The sequence below is a fragment of the Mustela lutreola genome, chromosome 16 (genome assembly GCF_030435805.1).
Source record: "Mustela lutreola isolate mMusLut2 chromosome 16, mMusLut2.pri, whole genome shotgun sequence".
NCBI classification, from domain to species: Eukaryota; Metazoa; Chordata; class Mammalia; order Carnivora; family Mustelidae; genus Mustela; species Mustela lutreola.
In genome coordinates this window covers 18,287,483-18,309,576 of record NC_081305.1, presented here as the reverse complement: position 1 = coordinate 18,309,576, position 22,094 = coordinate 18,287,483, and the positions used below count along the sequence as shown (strand labels likewise).

General features: G+C 51.1%; 1 protein-coding gene across 4 annotated transcripts; it reads left to right on the top strand.

Annotated features, from left to right (window-relative positions):
- Positions 1-30: 30 nt before the first annotated feature.
- SLC9A5 (solute carrier family 9 member A5) lies at positions 31-21,965 on the top strand. Of its 4 annotated transcripts, none has more exons than XM_059151720.1 (16): positions 31-1,523; positions 4,713-5,015; positions 7,673-7,836; positions 8,027-8,105; positions 8,522-8,564; positions 9,132-9,352; positions 9,575-9,777; positions 9,997-10,086; positions 10,179-10,249; positions 10,968-11,097; positions 11,570-11,658; positions 11,820-11,946; positions 16,413-16,583; positions 17,085-17,154; positions 17,803-17,937; positions 20,504-21,965. In XM_059151720.1, exons 1-16 carry the CDS (start codon positions 1,331-1,333, stop codon positions 20,974-20,976), a joined length of 2,562 nt encoding a protein of 853 aa, XP_059007703.1. In that variant the 5' UTR covers positions 31-1,330; the 3' UTR covers positions 20,977-21,965. The 4 variants fall into 4 exon arrangements, with proteins under 4 accessions (XP_059007703.1, XP_059007701.1, XP_059007704.1 ...); XM_059151718.1 differs by having other exon boundaries at positions 34-1,523; positions 8,387-8,564; XM_059151721.1 differs by lacking the exons at positions 31-1,523; positions 4,713-5,015 and adding an exon at positions 6,384-7,486 and having other exon boundaries at positions 8,387-8,564.
- The last annotated feature ends 129 nt before the right edge of the window (positions 21,966-22,094 follow it).

The window sequence follows — 22,094 nt, the reverse complement described above, 5'->3', positions numbered from 1 at the left end:
AACGTGTCCAGTGCCGAGAGGTTTTCTTTGGGGTTCTTGGGGGTGAGGCTACCTTCTTGTTGAGGGGTTATTCGGGCGGGTGGGGCGGAAATTTTTCAGCTAACGGCCGGCCAGGTCTCCCTGAGTTTAGGGACGAGATGGTCCCGATTCCTTCAGTTTGAGGATGAAGTGGATAGGATTCCGTCATTTGGGGAAAGCAGGGAGATGGGTCCCTTTCAGTCTGAAGCAAGAAGTGAAAATAGGTTCCACTATTTTAAGGAAGACGTGGGGTCATTTCCCTTTAGTTTGGGTAAGAAAAGGGACGGGTGGGTGCCCCTCGGCTCTGGGAAAATTGAGTGAGGAGGTAGAACGTTTTTCTCAGTTTAGGCTAAGATGTGGGATGGATGCCCCACAGCTTGAATGAAAAATGGAGACGGTCCTCCTCAGTTTGGGGTGAGATAGGCCAAATGCCTCTCAGGTTTGGGGAAAAAGGTGAGTGGATCCCTTTTAGTTTGAAGGAAATCGATAGGCTGCGTTTTCTCATAGTTTAAGGAAGGAAGATATAGGTTCCCTTCTGTTCATGGAAAAGGTGAGACTTCCTTGTACTTTGACCGAAACGGAAGCTGGATGCTCCTCGATTTGGAAGAACAGCTTCCTTATCAGCCTCGAATGAGTTGGGCCCCGTGTGGGTCTTGGGGTTTCTGGGGACTTGAAGAAGGACAGCGTTGTCCATCACGTCTTTCTGGGAGCGCCCAGTGCGCGTGCGCAGCGCTGGTCTGGGCGGGGGCCCGAAGGGGGTCCTAGGCTCTGGAGGGCGGCGGCGCACTGCCCCCTGCCGTCTGCACGCGGCAGCGGCGGGGCCCGCGCCTTCAGTACCAGCTGCGGGCTCCTCGCCGCGGGTCTGCACTAGCTGTGAGGGAGATGAGCCCCTCCGGCCCGCACCCCGCCCCCCGCAGACCCCCTCCCCTTCCGCGACCCGCTACCTCCTTCGGCGGGTGGGAAGCGGCCGCGCCTCCGGAGGGCTGGGGCACCTCACAGCTCTGAAACCGGGTCAGAGGAGCTTTGGGGAAGGTTTGGGGGATTGGACTCGAAGGAATAGGTTTCGGGACTTGGAGAGCTGGACTGGGGGGTTTCCAGAGCTCAGACTGGTCTAGAGCGGGAGGAGCAGGGGTCCAGAGTCCGGACGCCCGGGGCACGGTCTCGGAGTCCGGACCCGGCTTGGGGGTTTCGGAGCTGGGATTGGGGGGAGCGAGCCCCACGTGCTTGTGACGCGGGGGCGGCCGGTAGGCGCGGCGGCGACGCGGGGCCGGCGGCCGTGCGGTGCTGGGAGGGCTGCTAGGCAGGCAGCAGGATGCTGCTCGCCTCACTCCCGCTGCTCGGGCTGCCCCTGGCGGGGGCGGCCACCACCGAAGCGCCCACCCAGGAGCCAGGGTCGTCCGGCGAGCCTCCCCCAGGGCTGGCGCTCTTCCGCTGGCAGTGGCACGAGGTGGAGGCGCCCTACCTGGTAGCCCTGTGGATCCTGGTGGCCAGCCTGGCCAAAATCGGTGAGTGCGTGTGTGTGAGCGCCAGGCCAGCGGCCGGCAGCGGACCCGCCCTCAACCCCCAGTCCCCAGATCTGGGTCGGCTTCTTGCACAGTGCCAGGACTCAGGTTCCGATTCCACAAATCCGGGCTCTCAGAGTTCCTGCGCCCTCTCTTCCTCCTCCCCTCCCGGCGGTGGAGGTCTGAGGATTGGCCTTCTCTGAGGGCTGCCCCAGCTCTCTCCAGCCTCATCCCTACACTCCTTTGCTCTCTCAGCCCCCCTCCTCCGCGTAAGCCCTTTGGTCTGGCCTCTTCTCCACCAATCTCCAGGCTCCTAGAAACCTCTGTCAGCAACAAAGATGTGTGGGGATATTGTGGAGATAGTGTCCTCCAGCAAATCCAGGCATTCTGGATCTGCAGAAGCAGTCTTCCCAGGAGACCACGTACAAGTGTCCACTCTCTTGGGATACTAGACTGCCACTTTTCCTCTAGCTCCCCTCTGCTCTCCTGTAGATGCACCCTTCTTTAGGTGTGCTTAACAGGATCCCCCCCCCCCAATAATTCAGGTCTACATTCTTCCCATTTTAGGGTTAAAAAAAAAAAAAAAGAAAACCTTCCATTTATTAGGGCCTTACTCTCTGCTGCCTACACTAGGTGCTTTCATACATCCTACCTTCTTCAGTCTGCACAACACTGAAGGTTGTTCTTCACATTCCTTACCTTGAATAGAGCTGCCTTTCCTTGTCTTTGCCCCTTCCTCCCCACTTCTGAGCAGCCACTGGTCCCTCCTCCCACCAGAGACCCTCCTCCTTCTCCCTGTTGTTCAGGCTCTGCTGTGGGGGTGACTAATTATAGCTGAGCGTTGCTACTCACTCCCCAGCTATGCTGGCACAGGCTGTACTCCAATCTCACCAATACAGTCTTCCTGTAGGAATCACACAGCTTAGAATTTGCCCCTTTACTCCCCCAGGGACTCTGCTGGGGATGAGGGGAGGCTGGGCAGGAACAGAACTACTTTCCACTCTGTTCTGGCAGCCCATTAATAACGGAAAATGGGGCCTGAATGCCTTCAGGGAACCTAGCTCTGCCTGAGAACAGGATTTGGTGATGGGTTTTTGGATTGCAGTGTTGGGGCTGATGCATGCCCTGGAAGTGAGAATGGAATGGAGTCCCTGAAGGAGAGGAGAGGGGAACTGAAGGTAGGGATGTGTGTGGGCAGATCTATGACTGAATTTACCTTAGAGCCTGGCAGCAATGGGAGCAAGTGGGAGGAGCCTAGATTTGGGAGCTGAGAATTGGGTTTGCTGAGGAGTCTATGAGTTGCGGGAAAGTTACTGTCTTATATGGGGCTTATATAGCAACAAACGTAGTTTCCCCCATAAATTCTAGTGTTTTGGCTAGGTTGGAAGTCACCTCCTCTGGAGGTAGAAGAGAGCCTCTTCATTAGCACCCCCCCACAAACACACGCACACAGACAAATCCTCACAGAGGATGGGAGAGATCAGTAGGACAATCCGGGACACCTTCCCTCAGCTTCATTGCTAGGAAGTTTTTTTCCCTTTTATTCAACAGAAATTTATGTAGTTCCCATTATGTGCCTGGAATTGCTCTAAGCCCTTTGGGTACAGCTTCCAAAGGGCACACTGTCTTAGCATTGGGTCTTACATATGCTAATGTGGAGGCCACTTCCATTATCTGCCACTCCAGGTATGGGCAGAGGTGTTTACTTAGGATCTCAGGGCCCAGGGGAAAGCCAAAAGAGTTTATTTTAGTGGGGAAAGATAGGAGTGGCAGTAATGCTAGACACCCATTTCATACTTCTCTTCTTTTCCTGGGGACAGGTCCTGTCATTATTTTCCCACAGAGCCATTTTTTAAAAAAGATTTTTAATTTTTAAAAATTTTTTAATATTTTCTTTTTTTTTTTTTTAAGATTTTATTTATTTGACAGAGAGAGAGAGATCACAAGTAGGCAGAGAGGCAGGCAGAGAGAGAGGGGGAAGCAGGCTCCCTGCCGAGCAGAGAGCCCGATGTGGGGCTCGATCCCAGGACCCTGGATTCACGACCTGTGCTGAAGGCAGAGGCTTAACCCACTGAGCCACCCAGGCACCCCAAGATTTTTTATTTTTACATAATCTCTATATACAACTCAAAGTCACAACCCTGAGATCAAGAGTGGCATGCATCACTGACTGAGCCAGCTAGGCACCCCTTCCCTAGAGTCATTTTCAATCAACATTTGTTGAGCACCTACTATATATCTGATATCCTGCTGGACACATTCACACTATATCATTTTATCCTCACCCTGGGTGAAAGGTATTTTTCCTATATTACAGGAGAGGAAATTGAAGTTCAGGTAAATTAAATAGTTTGAGATCACACATTAGAACGTGATGGAGCCAGAAGAACTGGAGATCTTCTTGCTAAAAACCCAGTGTTTTTAAAACTGTTGTTTTAATTTAATTTAAAGCTATTGTGTCATTAGTTGAGCCTATATAATGAGAAGCACATTGGGTTAGGATGTATAATATGTGTTATGGTCTAGTTAGGAAGCAGGACATAATATATTAGGTAACGTTTACTGAGTGCGTATGATAAAGCACTGGGTTAAGTGCTATCAAGTAGATTGTTTTATTTAAACCTCCCAGCAACTCTATGAGATGATGACTGTTTTTATTCCCATTTTGCTCATGAGAAAACTGAAAGAGAGGTGAAGTTAAGTGCTCAGAGCTCATGGAACTAGGAAATAGAGGAGCTAGTTTTCAAACGCAGACAGCCTGACTGTAGAGGCCCTGATTTTTATAGCTATGTTATGCATAAAAATATACCAACTAACATTTGCTGAGGCTCAAATAATAGCCATGAATAAGGGAGCTCAGAGAGAAAGGTGAGGTCCCCTGAGGATGAGAGTAGAGAGGAGGGGACATTTCCAGAAATGGAAAGAGCAAGCAAAGGCCTATGTTACCATGACAGAAGCACCAAGAGACAGACAACCTTAGCTGCAGCAGAGGGCTTGTAGCCATGCAAGCTGGAGATGTGAGCAGTCCTGCCTTTCTTTTCTCCTCCTTGGTCCCAGGGTCAGGTTTCCTGACCTTGGATAACCCTCTGAGACTGGGAGGTTAAAGACCTGTGTGTGTGTGTGTGTGTGTGTGTGTGTGTGTGTCTTCCCATCCCATAAGCTGATAGATCCTGCCCTCTTCTTGCATTGTAGTGTTTCACTTGTCTCGGAAGGTGACATCGCTGGTTCCTGAGAGCTGCCTGCTGATTTTGCTGGGACTGGTGCTTGGAGGCATTGTCTTGGCTGTGGCCAAGAAAGCTGAGTACCAGCTGGAGCCAGGCACATTCTTCCTCTTCCTGCTGCCTCCTATTGTGCTGGACTCGGGCTATTTCATGCCTAGCAGGCTGTTCTTTGACAATTTGGGTGCCATCCTCACCTATGCCGTGGTGGGCACACTATGGAATGCCTTCACAACAGGTGCTGCCCTGTGGGGCCTGCAGCAGGCTGGACTTGTGGGTAAGTGACCCTAGGACCTGGACTGGCAGAGGGAGACTTTACTAGATTCGTCACCCAACTCCCTTCTCCAGCTCTGGAGATCCCATATTGGCAAGAGCCATGCCCTGAGAGCTCCATCTTAGGTCGCTCCCACCTGGAGTGCAAGGCAACACTCCAGATGGGCTTTCAGCCTTCATTTAGGTCTCTGCCAGTTGAGTCTGGGCTCCTGCAGCATGACAGCTGAGCAGAGGCCTGGCTCCCAGCTGTGTGTGGGCTGCCGAGGCTGGGAAGCCTGCATTACTACTCTGCTGCCTCCTGCCCTCTGTCACCACACTGCCACTTGCCAGCCTTGCTCCCCTGAGATACGATTCACTGTTCCATGAGGGCCAACCATCCTGGCTCTGCCCAAGTCACGTCAGGGTGGTTTTCTGTTATTATTATTTTTTCTTAAAATTAAGATTTTTTTTTAACTTTTTATTTTTTATTTTTTATTTTTTTTTTTTTTAAGATTTTATTTATTTATTTGACAGAGAGAAATCACAAGTAGATGGAGAGGCAGGCAGAGAGAGAGAGAGGGAAACAGGCTCCCTGCTGAGCAGAGAGCCCGATGTGGGACTCGATCCCAGGACCCTGAGATCATGACCTGAGCCGAAGGCAGCGGCTTAACCCACTGAGCCACCCAGGCGCCCTTTTTTTAACTTTTTAAAAAAGATTTTATTTTTAAGCAATCTCTACACCCAACATGGGGCTTGAACCTACAACGCTAAGATCAAGAGTCACATGCTTCATTCAGTGAGCCAGCCAGGCACCCCTTTACTTTTCTTTTCTTTTTTTTTTTAAAGATTTATTCATTTATTTGAGAGAGTACGTGCGCATAGTAGGGAGGGGCAGAGGGAGAAGAGAATCAAGGACACTTGCTGAGCGCTAAGCCCGAGGCGGCGCTGGATCTCAAGATGCTGAGATCAGGACCTGAGCCAAAACCAAGTTGGGCGCCCAACCAACTGCCACCTAGGGACCCCTAATTTTTTTTTTTTAAAGTAATCTCTATACCTGGGCGCCTGGGTGGCTCAGTGGGTTGAGCCGCTGCCTTCGGCTCAGGTCATGATCTCAGGGTCCTGGGATCGAGTCCCGCATCGGGCTCTCTGCTCGGCGGGGAGCCTGCTTCCTCCTCTCTCTCTGCCTTCCTCTCTGCCTACTTGTGATCTCTCTCTGTCGAATAAATAAATAAAATCTTTAAAAAAAAAAAAAAAGTAATCTCTATACCTAACATGGGGCTTGAACTGGTAACCTTGAGGTCAAGAGTCACATGCTCTTATGACTGAGCCAGCCAGGCACCCCTATTGTTGTTGTGTTGTTGTTGTTGTTATTATTATTATTACTATTATTATTATTATTTTTAAAGATTTTATTTATTTATTTGAGAGAGAGACAGAGAGAGCATGAGAGGGGAGAAAGTCAGAGGGAAAAGCAGACTCTCCAATGAGCAGGGAGTCTGATGCGGGACTCGATCCCAGGACTCTGGGATCATGACCCGAGCCGAAGGCAGTCACACAACCAACTGAGCCACCCAGGTTCCCCTATTATTATTATTATTATTAAATCCACATTATATATCCACAGAATGCAGTACATTACACTGAGTGTTCTCTCTTTACTTATCCCAGGGACTCTTTACAGCAACCTTTTTAGCATGTAAATTGTCCCACTTAATAGATGAGGAAATAGAAGTCCTTAGGTTCATTTGATAATAGGTCCAAGGTTAGTAGGAGAGGTCTGTTTTACTGGGGCTCTTTGCCCTCAGGATGCCTTCCTACTCCTTTCCTCCTCATTTCCTATACCCAAATCCATTCAATTCTGAATTTTGATAATTCAGACTTCTTCCAAGGCACAAGGGGAGGTTTGCAATTTCTACTTGAGGACTCCAACCTGGTTTTCCGAATGGGTGAGTGAACTCTTCGGGGCAGGAAGGGAAGGGAGGACATTAGATAAGAATAACAATAAGTAATATCTATTAGGTGCTTACTATGCATGAGGCTCTGGCTAAATAAAGAAGCTTTTGAGGTAGATACTGTTACTATTCTCAGTATATACATGAAGAAACTGAGGCTCACAGAGACTCTATGTCATATTCAAGTTCTCCCCACGGTGGGTGTTTTCCTAGCATACTGAGCTCTCATAGATGGACAGTCCCTCCCCCTCCTGCTGAGAATTGTGTCACATCCCTTAGGCTGAGAACCACAGATGTGGGAGAAAGCACTCTCTTGTTCTTGTCTCTAATAAAGCCAGTCAGCAGCCAGTTTCCACCAGCTAGTGGTTCTTACTACTGTAGTTGAAATTTTTATTCTCAGCGCCCCCTTAACTTTTCAGGTTACTTAGAGCTTTCTTAGCCATCTCCTGGGTTGATTTTGCAGCAATCTCGTGAGGTAGGCAGATGAGGAGGCATGGCTTAAGAGAAGTCATGTGACAGTGACAGCGCCAACATCACAGAGCTGGTAAGTGGCAAAGCCAGGCCTTAGGCTCAAGTCTCCTGACCTGCGGGCTGACACTCTTCACCATCCCAAGTCCTCTCTGGGCATCCTTGTTTCCACAGTGGGGTGGGAAGCTAGGGCTTGTCACAGGGAATGCTGTGGGAGACTGGATACCTCACCAGCTGCTGTCCCCCATCTATCCCTCAAAAGCCCCTCGAGTGCAGGCCAGCTTGTTGGACTTTCTGCTTTTCGGGAGCCTCATCTCAGCAGTGGACCCCGTGGCTGTGCTGGCTGTCTTTGAGGAGGTGCACGTCAACGACACTCTCTTTATCATCGTCTTTGGCGAGTCCCTGCTCAATGATGCCGTCACCGTGGTGAGAATGCTCAGTTGGCTGCCATTCCCTGACCCCCGCTGCCATGCTCTGACTGGTTGGGTGTCTGAGCATGCTCAGACCCTTCCCTGGGTCTCCTGGGGAAGAAACATGGCCTCAGTTTTCACCTTCTCCTGGCAGGCCCAGTTGGGGCTTCCCTCTCCTTGCTCCTGACTCTCCTCTTCTCACTCAGGTGCTGTACAAGGTCTGCAACTCCTTTGTGGAGATGGGCTCTGCCAACGTGCAGGCTGCTGACTACCTGAAAGGAGTCGGTCAGTATTTTCCCCTCTTGGCTGGGTTGCTGAGTCCCTGTCCCCCCAGCTGCGTCAGGACAGCAGAGGCTGTTGGGTTGCCTCATTCCATTCCCTCCACTATGGAGAAATGGGGTCCCCCAAACCTGAGAAGGAGTGGCTCTCCCGGGATCCTGGCTTTGGGATCCTGACCCCCGGGGAGTACAGTGGGCATTGTCCTCCGCTCCCTGCCAGGCAGCAGTCTTGTCTGCCCGGGTGGGGTCCGGGCCAGGGGTCATGCTGACAACCCACTCCTCCCCCAGCCTCCCTGTTTGTGGTCAGTCTGGGCGGGGCAGCTGTGGGCTTAGTCTTTGCCTTCCTCCTGGCCCTGACCACACGCTTCACCAAGCGGGTCCGCATCATCGAGCCGCTGCTGGTCTTCCTCCTCGCCTATGCAGCCTACCTCACTGCTGAAATGGCCTCGCTTTCTGCTATTCTTGCGTGAGTCCTGGGGGCCTTGCATGTAGGCAGCTGGGAGGGGGCATTGGAGATGGTTGCCCCTTACGTGGGCAGAAGCAGGACCCTGAGGAGGCAGTAGGCTTCCCTGAGCCGCTGTGGTAGTGGGAGCCTCAAACTCCCCTGGGGAGATGACAGACCTCAGGTAATGTTTCAGGACCTGCCTGTAGCACTGCCCTGGGCACCTCAGAACCCAACCTTCTTCTGCCTGAAGCACTCTCTGGGGTATAGGCTGAGCTAGAAGTGGACCTCAAGGCCTGGTGCCACCAGCTGTAATGGCTGCAGCACTGTAAAAGGTGCCTCAGAGAGGATGCTAGTCAGAGCATGTTTCTCCCAGCTTCCCCTCCAGGAGGCACTGAGTGGGAACCTGCAGATTTGGAGCCTTATCCCAAGACCAGCCACCACTAGCTATCCTGAGATAATCTCTATGTCTCTGGGCTCAGCTCTGATGGCCTGACATCCTGTGATGGGCAACACCCCTCCTGCGGCACGCTCCAACCCCAGAGGTTGCAGCCCCTCCTTACTTGCCTTGTCTGTCCATTCCTCTCCCAGGGTGACTATGTGTGGCCTGGGCTGTAAGAAGTACGTGGAGGCCAACATCTCCCATAAGTCACGCACGGCTGTCAAATACACAATGAAGACTCTAGCCAGCTGCGCTGAGACTGTCATCTTCATGCTGCTTGGCATCTCAGCTGTGGACTCTTCCAAGTGGGCCTGGGATTCTGGGCTGGTGCTGGGCACCCTCTTCTTCATCCTGTTCTTCCGAGCCCTCGGTATTGCCAGTACCCTCTGGTTTCCCACTCTCCTTCCTGCCCTGCCCCAGTGCATCCCCCAGTTTGAGTCCATATCCTTGTCAGTTCCTAAGCACCCCCCCCCCAGCCCCGTTGCTCACCCTCCCAACCCCTGTGAGACCCTAGCCCAGATACTTGGTGCCATCCACTCCTGGGTCCTCCACTCCCAATGCCCTGCTCCCACTGGCCTCCCTCCTGCTGTAGGCGTAGTCCTGCAGACGTGGGTGCTGAATCAGTTCCGGCTGGTCCCTCTGGACAAGATTGACCAGGTGGTGATGTCCTATGGGGGCCTGCGGGGGGCTGTGGCCTTCGCTCTCGTCATCCTACTGGACAGGACCAAGGTCCCTGCCAAGGACTACTTTGTGGCCACCACTATTGTGGTGGTCTTCTTCACAGTCATTGTGCAGGTGGGAGAGCCCATGAGGCTGGGTAGGGAGAGGGTCCGGCAGGCCCTGGGGGAGGCATGGAGCCTTTGGGACCGGGGCTCCTCTCTTTGGGGAATAGGGATTTGACTTACCAGACCTTGAATGCAGTGAGGTGGAGGTCCAGAGCTGAGGTCTAATTATGGGGAGAGAAAGGCAGCAGGGAACTGGATAGGGCAGGGCTCACCTGCTGCCTGTCCATAGGGCTTAACCATCAAGCCACTGGTCAAGTGGCTGAAGGTGAAGAGGAGTGAGCATCACAAACCTACCCTGAACCAGGAGCTGCATGAGCACGTGGGTACCAAACCCCATCCCTCCACCCATACCTCTCTTCCTTCTGTTTTGAGCAGAGTCCTGATCCAGTCCCCCTACCCACCCCCTTCTAGACTTTTGACCACATTCTGGCTGCAGTGGAGGACGTTGTGGGGCACCATGGCTATCACTACTGGAGGGACAGGTGAGGGAGCTCCCCCAAGGCTCCTTCAGCAACACCAGCCCCACCAGCCAGGGCAGCACTGGGGATGTGCCACACTTCTGAGAAGGGATACAGCCAGACTTGGGCTGGCTGACTTCTGCTAGGAGCTCTTCAGTGGCATCCCAGTACTCTCAGGATAAGACAGGTTTTCCCAGGGAAGCCTGCTTGGCCCTGTGTTGTCTGGCACCTGCCAGACTCCAGCCTCATCGTGCTCTGCTCTGCCTTCGACTCTCTGCTTGCTCATTACACAGATCTGGTTTAGAACCTCAGGACCCACTGTGCATCCCCCACCCTGCCACTAGGACCTTTGCCCATATTCTATATATCAGAACATTCCCTGCCTCCTTCTCAACCTACTTAACCTCTGTTCAGCCTTCAGATCTCACCATAGGCATCAAATCTCTAAGGAGGACTTTCCTGGCCTCCCTGACTAGGACAAATCCCTATCATACTCTATCCCTTGTAGTTCTTGTTATGGTTGCAATTTTAGTTATTCGCAATAACTTCAATTTAATGTCAGTCTTTCCCATAATGCTTTAAGTTCCATAAGGGCCAGGAATAGCTATGAGATACTCCATGGCTGAGGCCCACACCAAGAGAGCCAGGCCAGTGCTGGCAGTGCCCCTGCCCCATTTGAGGAAGGGCCAGCCAGCTGGGCTTTGGGGATGGCACTCAGGGCTGGGCCTGACATCCTCCGTAGGTGGGAGCAGTTTGACAAGAAGTACCTGAGTCAGCTGCTGATGCGGCGGTCAGCCTACCGCATCCGGGACCAGATCTGGGATGTGTACTATAGACTCAACATCCGGGATGCCATCAGCTTCGTGGACCAGGTGGGCCAGCAGCCAGTGGCGGGTTGGCAGGTAACCAGTAGATCAAGACAGGAAGGGGTGACAAACAGGCAGGACCTGAGCAGGCAGTTGGGAATTCCCAGCTGACTCCGTGGTCTGATGAAGTGGCAGCTGCAGGAACCAGCCTGACCTGATGCTGAATTCAGAGTCTGGCAGGCAGTAGAGAAAGCTGAGAAAGAGCTAGACTCTAGAGTCAGCAGATGCAGTTCAATTCTTATCGCTTACAGGCTTGTGATCTTGGGTAAGTCTCTTATTGTTTCCTCAATTGTAAGAAAGCAGGAATAAGAATACCTATGTAATGGAGTATTGTGGATTCAATATTTAAAGTGCATAGCACAGTACCTAGAAGATCAAAGCGCAGAATAAGTGTTAACTATTGTTCTTTTTATTACCCTTTGACTGTCTGGCCACCCTCCATCTGACTGCCGTCTGACCTCTGTCTTGGCCCCTGCAGGGAGGCCATGTCTTGTCCTCCACAGGGCTCACTCTGCCCTCTATGCCCAGCCGCAATTCTGTGGCAGAAACCTCTGTCACCAACCTGCTGTAAGTCCTTTAGCCCCCTTCCAATTCCTCAAGCTCCTCTCTACTGGGCCCTCTCTCTGCAACCCTTTCAGGGAAGATGTGTGGGCACCTTTGCCTTTTGCCCTCCCCTGGCCTGTGCCTCCCGGCCCCTCCCTAGCACACGTGTTCCCTGCCTCCTGCAGGAGGGAGAGCGGCAGTGGAGCATGTCTGGATCTGCAGGTGATTGACACAGTGCGCAGCGGCCGGGACCGGGAGGATGCTGCGATGCACCACCTGCTCTGTGGAGGCCTCTACAAGCCACGCCGCAGGGTGAGAGCAGGCAGGGTGTGAGAGTTCCAAGGGAGAGCTGGGGGGGTGGTGGGGGGAGGGTGGTCTGGGGAGGCCATGACTACAGGTGCAGGAGGCAGTTGGTGCCAGCTAGTGGAGAGCTATAAATGCCCAGTTGAAGAGCATGGGCTTCATCTTGTAATAACTTTTAGCCTTTTTTTCCCTTTTCTTTCTTTCTTTCTTTCTTTCTTTTTTTTGAGAAAGGGTTGGCCTGATACAAGCACTGTTTAAAGATGTCTTCTTCCGGTAGCAGAGCACAGACCAAATGGGAGGGCTGGGGTGAGAGACAGGGAGAGCCAATTGGGAGGCTGGAGTGAAACACTAGATCAAAGCTGGGTGGTAGTAAGGGAGAGGAACACATAGGATTGGGTGGTTATCTTGAAGGGTATAGGAGGGAACAGACTACAGAGGGCTTGATGGGGTTGCAGACAGAAGCAGGAGTGCTGAGGAAGCCTATGGGACCAGCTCAGCACGGGGGAAGGCAGACATCTCTTAGGTAATGTCAGTCCAAAGCAGGTCAGGAAGCTTTGGGGCTAGAAGGCCCAGCCTATCCAGGAGGGAATCTGCTGCAACCCCACAAGGGGGCAGCAAGCCATTACATTGAACTTTTCTGAACCTGGAAAGCAGCTGTTACCATTCCTGGCAGTTTTTTTTTTTTTTTTAAGATTTTATTTATTTATTTGACAGAGAGAAATCACAAGTAGATGGAGAGGCAGGCAGAGAGAGAGAGAGAGAGGTCAGCCCTGAGCAGAGAGCCCGATGTGGGACTCGATCCCAGGACCCTGAGATCATGACCCGAGCCGAAGGCAGCGGCTTAACCCACTGAGCCACCCAGGCACCCCCCATTCCTGGCAGTTTTAACAGTCAAGGTTGTTTCTATCATTGAGGCAGAAGTGGCTTCCCCTAACTCCGTGGCATTAACTGGCCCTAATTTGACCCTCTGCAGCTCTGCAGAATAAGCCTTCAAAGGTTTCAAGACAAGTTCCCTTTCACATAGGATTTCTTGCCCTCAAGCCAGCATTTCCTCTCCTTGGTGTGTCTTCTCTGGTCATAAGAAACAAGACCCAGAATGCTTCTCTAGCTGTGGTTGGCCAGGGCGTGGCATAGGGGCTCTCTTACCTTTCTAGTTCTAGAATTTGCCGTTCTCTTCCCGCTGCTCAGAATCTACCCAGCTTTGTTTTACCATTCTGAGGCTTCATATTGTCCTTACAATCGGGCACCCCCCCACCCCGCCATGTCTTCCTCAGTTAATGGCTGTTAAATGCTGTCTTATCCTACCTGTGGGTTTTTTTGTTTCATTTTTTCTTAAGACAAATTTTACTCATTCACAAAACTAGACAATAAAATAACTCATATATCCATCACTCAGCTCCTCTAATTATCAATGCATGGTTAATCTTGTAACATTCTGTACCCCCACCTCACCCCATCCACACTTTATTATTTTAAAGCAAATTCCAGACATATTACCTCTAAATATGTCAATACGTATCTCTATGTGGCAGGAACTCTATACGTATTACATGTATATATACATATATTTTATATATAGAAAATCATAGTACTATTATCACTTACAGCAAATAATAATAATTCCTTCTTACATGAAATATCCAATCAGTGTTCATAAACATCTTTTTTCCAGATGATTTTAATCAGAATCCAAATAAAGTCCACACTTTGCATTTGGCAAATATGTCTCTTTATTAAAGAAAAAATCTCTAATATATTGTTCCTTTTCCTTTTCACCCACTTGCTTATTTATTGAGAAACTAGATACTTCGTTTTGGAGAATTTCCCATTTTATAGATTTTGCTGATTGTATTCCAGGGGCGGTGTTTAACACATTCCTCCATCCCCTGTATTTTCTGGTAGCTAGATCTAGAGGCCTGGTCAGATTCAGGATCATTCAGTAGGTGTGCTGTGTATTTCTTCCTGTATCACATCAGGATGTATGTAACAATTGGTTGTCTATGGATGTGTGTGCATAAGATTGGTCAATGGGTGCAGTTCCTGTATAGTCAATTTAAAAAACTGGAGTAAGATTGTGCTTATCCCTGTTAAATGTCATCTTACGTGATTTAGCCCATCATTCTATCGTTTGGATCCCATATCTGGCACCAAATATCTGTTCAGATTCACATGATGTGAAAATTTGCTAAGTCTGCTAACTTTGTGTTCATCCAAATCAACATAAAATGTTGAACAGGATAGAGTTGAGGACAGAGCCCTGTGGACTGCTGCTAAAGACTTTCCTCCAGACTGACATGGACCAAGTATTGTTGGGTATGGTTACTCAACTAGTTCTGAATCCACTTAGGTACACCATAACACAATCTATGATTCTTCATGTTCTCCACAGAAATGTCGTCAGAGAAAGAGACAGAACTGTCATCAGAAAGAGACAGGAGTGTTTAGTATGCAGTTACAAGTATGAGATGATAGTTTGAGAGAGAGATGAGGGCTAGAACTTAAGATTTATAAGTAGTCTTTATCATCAGAGGTTTTCTCACCTGGTGACATCAGAATCCCTCGTGGGAGTTTGTTAGAATACGAGTTTGCTAGAATAGTATTCCTGACTTTACCTCCTGGAGATTCTGAATTTGTAGTATGGAACAGGCTAAGAATCTGGTGGGCTTAGTCAATTGTCCAGGTGATTCAAATGCATATGGTCTGATGGCGCTCTGGTCTCAGTCAGGAGGCTGGCTAGCTGAAGCTGGGGGAAGGGCTAGTTCACTCCAGAGAACATTTGGAAGGGAGAGAGGAGGGCCAAGGACAACACAGTGAGGACTCCACATGGGAGAAAAGGAGGGGGGAGGAGCAGTAGCAGATGGTGTGTCTCGGAGGTGTGGGGCAGGACAGCTGGATGCTCCACAGAGGTCAGGCCAGCGCCTAACCAGAGGCCAAGCCTTGGCACTGGTGACCAGGGAGAACGTAGCACCATGGACTCGTGGACCCTGGAGTTGTATTTCTGGCTTTTTTTTTTTTTTTTAAGATTTTATTTATTTATTTGAGAGAGAGACTGTGAGAAGGAGCATGAGCAAGGAGAAGGTCAGAGAGAGAAGCAAACTCCCTGTGGAGCTGGGAGCCCGATGCAGGACTTGATTCTGGGACTCCAGGATCATGACCTGAGCCGAAGGCTGTCATCCAACCAACTGAGCCACCCAGGCATCCCTGTATTTCTGGCTTTTAAGAAAGTAATGCATATGAGGGAAAGTGTCAGGATCAAAGTATGAAAGTTTGGCAGCAAAAGGGAAGCAGTGCCTTCAGTGGAAAGCTTTCTTCAGGGGAGTACAGGCAGGAGCATGCTTAAAAGCAGGGGGTGGTCATGGTGACCACTCCTTCAGTGAAGGTTCTGGGGCAGAGGGGATAGCAGGGAGCCAGGGGCTGATGGAGGCAGGGAGGAATGGGCTGAGCAAGGGAGAGGCCAGGGTTCGGGGGAGGCCTGGGGGAGAGCTGATTCCTGCACCACCCGGAGAGAGGGAGAGAGGGGTCCCTCTGGGTCAAGGAGGGCTGATGGGAGACTTGAAGAAAGCTCTTAGAACCGGCTCAGGGCAGCAGAAAATACAAGGTATAGGAAAGGATGGTACTGGGGAGGTGAGCCCAGATGAGATGATTCAGACCAAATGGCAGTACTTCTATCTGGCGGTCTAGGTAGGTATGTAGTGGGCTTGGTCTTTGTGAGGAAGAGTGGGAAGGAACAGATGATGGGCGTGGTGCTGAATTGGTTGCAGGTGGCTATTGGACCGAGAGGGTCCAGGTTGTCAGGAGAGATAGTTCTGGAAGTCCAAAGTTTTTGCAGAAATGGCTGGCTAGAGAGTTCCTTGTGGAGGGAGAATCCTGTGTACCTTGCGGGTGGTGTGGGCCAGGCACAGGGACCAGGCTCCTAAATGGAAGTGCAAAGAAGGAAATAGTAGTAGCCCTGAGGGATAAGATACAGGGCCCCCTGCCTCTTGTTACTTCAAGTCAGAGAGGATTGGGAAGGGCAGTACAGGATAGGGATGCCAGATTTGGAGGGAATAGGTTTGTGATAAAAATAAGTTTTTTTCCCCCAGTGAATTGAGAATACAGTCTGTCTGGGTTCCTATTTTTTCTTCTTCTTCTTCTTTTTTTTTTTTTTTTTAAGATTTTATTTATTTGACAGACAGAGATCACAAGTAGGCAGAGAGGCAGGCAGAGAGAGAGAGAGGAGGAAGCAGGCTCCCTGCCAAACAGAGAACCCGATGCGGGACTCGATCCCAGGACCCTGAGATCATGACCTGAGCTAAAGGCAGTGGCTTAACTCACTGAGCCACCCAGGTGCCCTTATTATTATTTTTTTTTAATCCATGGTTGGTTCTGGAAAAACTGGGCTAGCAGAGCCTATGGTGCATATGGTGCTGTGGCCTGGGTTCCTGTGGGAGGCCAAGGCTCCCAGCCTCATGGCAGGGTGGGGCTGTCATTGCCAGTACAAAGCCAGCTGCAGCCGCCACTTCATCTCAGAGGATGCTCAGGAACGGCAGGACAAGGAGATCTTCCAGCAGAATATGAAGCGGCGGCTAGAGTCCTTTAAGTCCACCAAGCACAACATCTGCTTCAACAAGAGCAAGCCACGACCTCGCAAGACTGGTCGCAAGAAGGCACGTGCTTTCTCTGGGACTTCTGTTTGGGGCTGGATGCTGATGGTGCGGAGTTTCCAGCTCCCAAGTATTGGAATCCAGCCCAGGGGGCCCCCTAGGTGGATAATCCTCAAGGCCTTGGTGGGTACAATAGTTTGTGTTCCCTTTTGCGTCTTCCTGGAGTCACAGAAGGGTAAGGTGAGGCCTTCTGAGGGAGATCCACCTCTTGTCATGTGGGTGGTTACCTGCTGGGATGCAGCAGGACCTTTTACCAGAAATGAAGCCAGCAAGAGAAAGGCAGGTTCCTGGGGGGCAGGGGCAGGGGGAGCTCCGTGAGTCCCTAATTCAGCCCAGGCTGAGGCATCCAGAGCCCTTGCCAGAGCAGAGGTTACTTAGACTCCAGACACTTGCCTGGGGGGCCAAGGGCAGATGGAACCAGTGGGACTGACATAGATTCTGACAACAGGGCTGGGGTTTTGAGCTGGGGTCAGAGCCTTAGGGTTTTTTTTCCTTGGTCCTCAGAAGGATGGCTTGGCTAACACTGAGGCCACAAATGGGAAACCTCTGCGAGACCTGGGCTTTCAGGACACAGGCAAGCAGGGAGTGGGGGTGGGGCTGAGGGAGGAGAGATCTGGGAGGGCAGATGTCCATCAGCCAAAACCTGGAGGATCTCCTCTGTGCTGCATTGAGAGCCATAGACTTTTGAGGCTCCTCCCTTCAGGGACCTGATGGGCTTCCCTGATTTTCAAAGCTGGACATATTCTAGGCAGATCTCCGTTTATGGCAGGAGGCGTCTAATGGCTACTAACTACAGGTTATAGGCCCTGAGGACTTAGAGAAGGTGTCATGGAGAAGGGGCGAGCTTGAAGGGTGTGCAGCCCCTGAGGCCCAGTGTCTTGTCTGCAAAACCAAGAGTTTGGATGAGCTGAGCACTGATGGGCCTTTCACCTTTCCAGATGCTCGTATTTTCAGTTGATGATGGGCTCTGGGGCTGAGAGGACAGGATGGAGGAGGTGGAAAGTAAAACCTCCCCACTGGCTTCCTCTGGGGAAGCACCCCACCTCCCTTCCTCTCCAGCCCCAACCCCTAGGCCAGAACTGAAGTAGCCAGAGGAGAAGGTAGGGGGCTGTGTCAGCTGTGGGCGCTTGCCTGGGTGGACAGGGAGCTGGCTTGGGATTATGAGGCACCAAGAGGCAGCTGCCAGGCTGGCCATCCCCACTTGCTTCTTGTCCCCGTCCAGCTGCTGTGATCTTAACTGTGGAGTCTGAGGAGGAGGAGGAGAGTGACAGTTCAGAGACAGAGAAGGAGGACGACGAGGGGATCATCTTTGTGGCTCGGGCCACCAGTGAGGTTCTCCAAGAGGGCAAGGTCTCAGGTAATGCTTTCGTCCCAGCCTCGCTCCTTCTCAGGCAGGCTGGAGCTGTGCAGCTGCCTTCTTCCCTTTTTGCTCATGGCCTTTCCTCCAGACAACTCCCTTTTCCTACTCATTTATTCCCCAGTCAACATTTACTGAGCATCTCCTTTATAATCAGACATCTGACATGCCTGATCTGACTCAGTCTTCACAACAACCACAACCAAGGTGGGGGAACTGAGCTCATAGGGCCAAAGGGACTTGGGACTTGCTCAGCATCCCACAGCAGAACCAGAATTCGAACCTGATCCATCTGACTCCAAAGCCTACAGCTTTGTCACCACTTCCCAGCCTCCCTTTACAGTCTGGTGAGGCATATGAGGTGACAAGCAAACCTAACACTAGGCTCTGTTGTGACCCAGGCTCAGTATATCTGCCCTCAGGTAGAGCCCTGGTGAGGGTGGCAGCCTGGCCTGGGGGAGGAGTCTGAATTCATCAAAATGGCATTGTTGTGGATAAAAAACAACGTATACGTGTTTCCATATGTGGAGACTTAACTTCCTCATAATATCACTGTAGTTGGCTCTGCAGAGGTCATTAAAAATTGGAAAATTGGAATTGCAATTGGAAAATTGCAGAATATACAATAGAATAATAAAGTAAACTTCCATTTACCCATTACCCAGCTTCAGTAATTACCGACTCTAACCAATCTTATTTCATCTATTCCCTCACTTATGCCCCCCTCTTCTCTGGGTTCTTTTGAAGCAAATCTCAGATAACATATTATCTCCTCAATAAACACTTGAGCATGTATCTTTAAAAGATACATAGTCTTCTTAAAAAATACTAACCACAATACCGTTATCATATCTAAAGTCTTTATCGTGTGTTCAAATTTCCCTGATTGTTGTAATTTTTTTTTTTTACAGTAGATTTGTTCAAATAAAAACCCATACAAGGCCCACATATGATATTTGGTTGCTAAGTCTCTGTAACCTACAGCAAGTGGTCTCAAGGGAGTGGTAGTGGAATGACTCTGCCTGCAGGGGACATTTGGCAATATCCAGAGACATTTTGGTCGCCACAACTGGAGAGGTGCACTTGCGTGTAGCAAGTAGAGGCTAGGGACACTGCTGAATGTCCTCTGATGCACGGGACAGCCCTACAACAAAGTATCTGTTCCATCTTGTCAGTGGTGTCAAATTTGAGAAACCCTGATATATAGGTTCCTACCCCTTTCCTTTCTTTCCTTCCCATGTATTTATTGAAATAATCTGGTTATTTGTCCCACAGTCTTCCCTTGTCTGGATTTTGCTGACTGAATCCCCTAGGCATCATTTTCGTATGTTTCACTGGGCCTTATATTTCCTTTAAACCAGTCATTACATCCCGATCAGACTTCGGTTCAGATATTTTGCTAAGAACCCTTCAGAGGCAGTGATGGTGTACTTTGTATTGCATCACATCCGGAAACACATCCCCGGTGGGGTCTCTCTTTTGGGAGGTTACTGCTGATCACTGGGTTCAGGTGGTAGCCCGACCCCTCCGTAGTGAAGTTCGCCCCCAGTTGTCCAGCTGTCTTCAGGGCCACTGACGGTCATTGCCAGCCCCAGCACTGCATCCAGGACTCTCCATCTCTTGTCTGCATTACCAGCACCACTTCTACCAAAAACTTCTCCTCAGTGACTTCATTACTTTGAGGTGCAGCTCATACAGGAAAGAAGAGATATATGCTCATTTTTGTCCCTTTCACTTAATAGTTCTCAGACCAATGAAGCCTCCTCCAAAGTTGAAGAGTGAATTTTGTTGTTGTTTTCATTGGTGGTGGTGGTGGTTAAAATTTTAATATTCTGGGTCTTTCAAGAGAGGGAGTTTTACTTCCAATCACAGCATCAGTGCATTTCATAATGTACTCGACTGCGCAGGACTTTTCAATGAGCTGGTAGACCCAGCGCCTATTATATGCAAGATATTGTACTGACTTGGGAGAGCAGGGGGCTTCTTTTCCAGAACCTCGGACTTCCTGTCATGCAGTGGCCTGGCCTTCTATGCCGGCTGCTAGCAGTGCGGGGCCTCTTGGCCCAGGTCCCCTCTGTGGCACAGTATCCAGCCTGCTATGGGGTTTGCATGAGCTCATGCTCTGGGCTCTGTCCCACCAAACAGCTGTGGTGGAGGCCCAGGCCGGGCGTCCAACACCAAAGCCTTTGGCGTGGAGCCCCACGATCTCCCTTACCCTCGCTGTTGTCTCCTCTGGGACAGGGCCTGGCAGGATGTGGTTTCTGAGGCCAGTGCTGCAAGCTGGTGAGGACTTGATCATAGATGGGCTTTTATCCCTGCCTGGTGCCTGCTTTCTCTTGATTGAATTATCTTCTTTTGTTCAGTCAGTATTTGCTGAGCAACTACTGGGTGCCCAGCCCTGTGCTAGGTGCTGGGGATAAAATAGAGAGCTTGCCCTCATCCACGAATCATACATATGGATGTATTAGGGCAACTGTGGAATGAATATATTTATGAAAATGTGGTGATACTTGAGAAGGATTCCACTGTGTTACTGATGAGTGCATTATGTACTCTCTGTCCTCAGGGAGCCTTGAGGTGTGCCCAAGCCCACGCATCATCCCCCCCTCCCCAACCTGTGCAGAGAAGGAGCTACCCTGGAAGAGTGGGCAGGGAGATCTGGCAGTCTACGTGTCCTCGGAAACCACCAAGATTGTGCCCGTGGACATGCAGGCGGGCTGGAACCAGAGCATCTCGTCCCTGGAGAGCCTGGCGTCCCCGCCCTGTACCCAGGCCCCAACTATGTCCCGCCTGCCTCCTTGCCCACTGGCCGCTGAAGAGCCCCAGCCCCCTTTCGACCTGCCTTACGATCCACGCCCTAGCTTCGCCTTTCCACCAAGCCTGGCCAAAGCTGGCCGCTCTCGCAGTGAGAGCAGCGCTGACATCCCCCAGCAGCAGGAGCTGCAGCCCCTCATGGGACACGAGGACCGCACCCATCTTAGCCCACGCACAGCCAACTCCCACTGGTGCATCCAGTTCAACAAAGGTGGCCGGCTGTAGCCTACGGGCTCAAGGAGGAACAGAGGCTGGACCCCCCCCCCCCAAGGGAAGTCTTCCCTGGGCAATGGACAGAGGAGCCCACTTAGCCTGACAAGGGGCCAGAGGAGCCTGAACTAGCAACTGGACTTCCTTGGGGCAGGTCAGAGGGGTATCCTGGACTGGTCCTCACAGGGGCCCTTTCACCACCTTCCCTGCTCCTAATCCCTGCCACCTTCCCTTTCAATAAGGCCCTTACCCTGGCTCAAGACCCCGTCTAGAACTTCTAGGTCGTAGGCCCAGCCACTTGGGAAGCTGATGCCCTTTCCTCAGTGGGTCCCCCTAGGGTCACTCTAGGCAGCTGTTCCTGCCCCCAAAGTGAGGGCATCATTCCATAGCTGATGCTGGCCTTTCCTGCCCTCCACCCACTCCCCAGCATCAGCTCAAGGACAGTGCTCTGGCACTGAGGCTATTCGAGGGGCTGGTCCTCAAGAGAGATGGGGTAGGAGGTGGAGCAGGCCTCAACCTTAGGCTTTGCTGCCCTGTTGGGTCCGCTACCTATAGCCAGTTGTGGGGGGCGGGGGGACAGTGGGAACCTGTGTCCAATTCTTGCTTTATTTCCTTCCCTTTGCTGCCGGTTACTGGGGCCGTAGTTCTTCCTTTTCCAGGATCAAGGCCACAGGGCTGGGCCAGGCTTCAGATCCGGGCTATTTCTTGGCAGGGGTCACTCTGAAGATCTGCTGCTCTGTATCCAAGTCTGGATCTTTCAGATTCCTGGGTCTGGATTTTCTGAGGAAGGGAGTTAGTGGCCTCCGGGCCGGGACCACCCTGACATTCCCCAAATAGGAAAGGAGCCAGGTATTCCAGGGCCACCATCTCACTGCTCTGGGGCTGGGATACCTGGCTGCAGTGGTAAGCGGGCTGACTGGGTGGCAGGAAAATTTCCTGGGGTTAGCACCTGTCCTGTGTCTTGTATCTTGAACCTAAGACACATTAAACATCTCTCGGATGAATGGGTGTCCTGTGTCCATGTGTCTGGGGGTCCTAGGGCTGCAGGGGCAACTGGGGTATCTGATGAGGGAAATACAAACTTATGACTGTCTGCCCTGGGCTCCCAGGAGAGAAAATAGAGGGGGATCCTG

Coding starts and splice junctions, on each gene's coding strand:
- SLC9A5 (XM_059151718.1), top strand. CDS start 1,331: ATGCTGCTCGCCTCACTCCCGCTGCTCGGGCTGCCCCTGGCGGGGGCG. Junction 17,155..17,802: donor CCTGGGCTTTCAGGACACAG/GCAAGCAGGGAG, acceptor GTCCCCGTCCAG/CTGCTGTGATCTTAACTGTG. Junction 17,938..20,503: donor CCAAGAGGGCAAGGTCTCAG/GTAATGCTTTCG, acceptor CTCTGTCCTCAG/GGAGCCTTGAGGTGTGCCCA.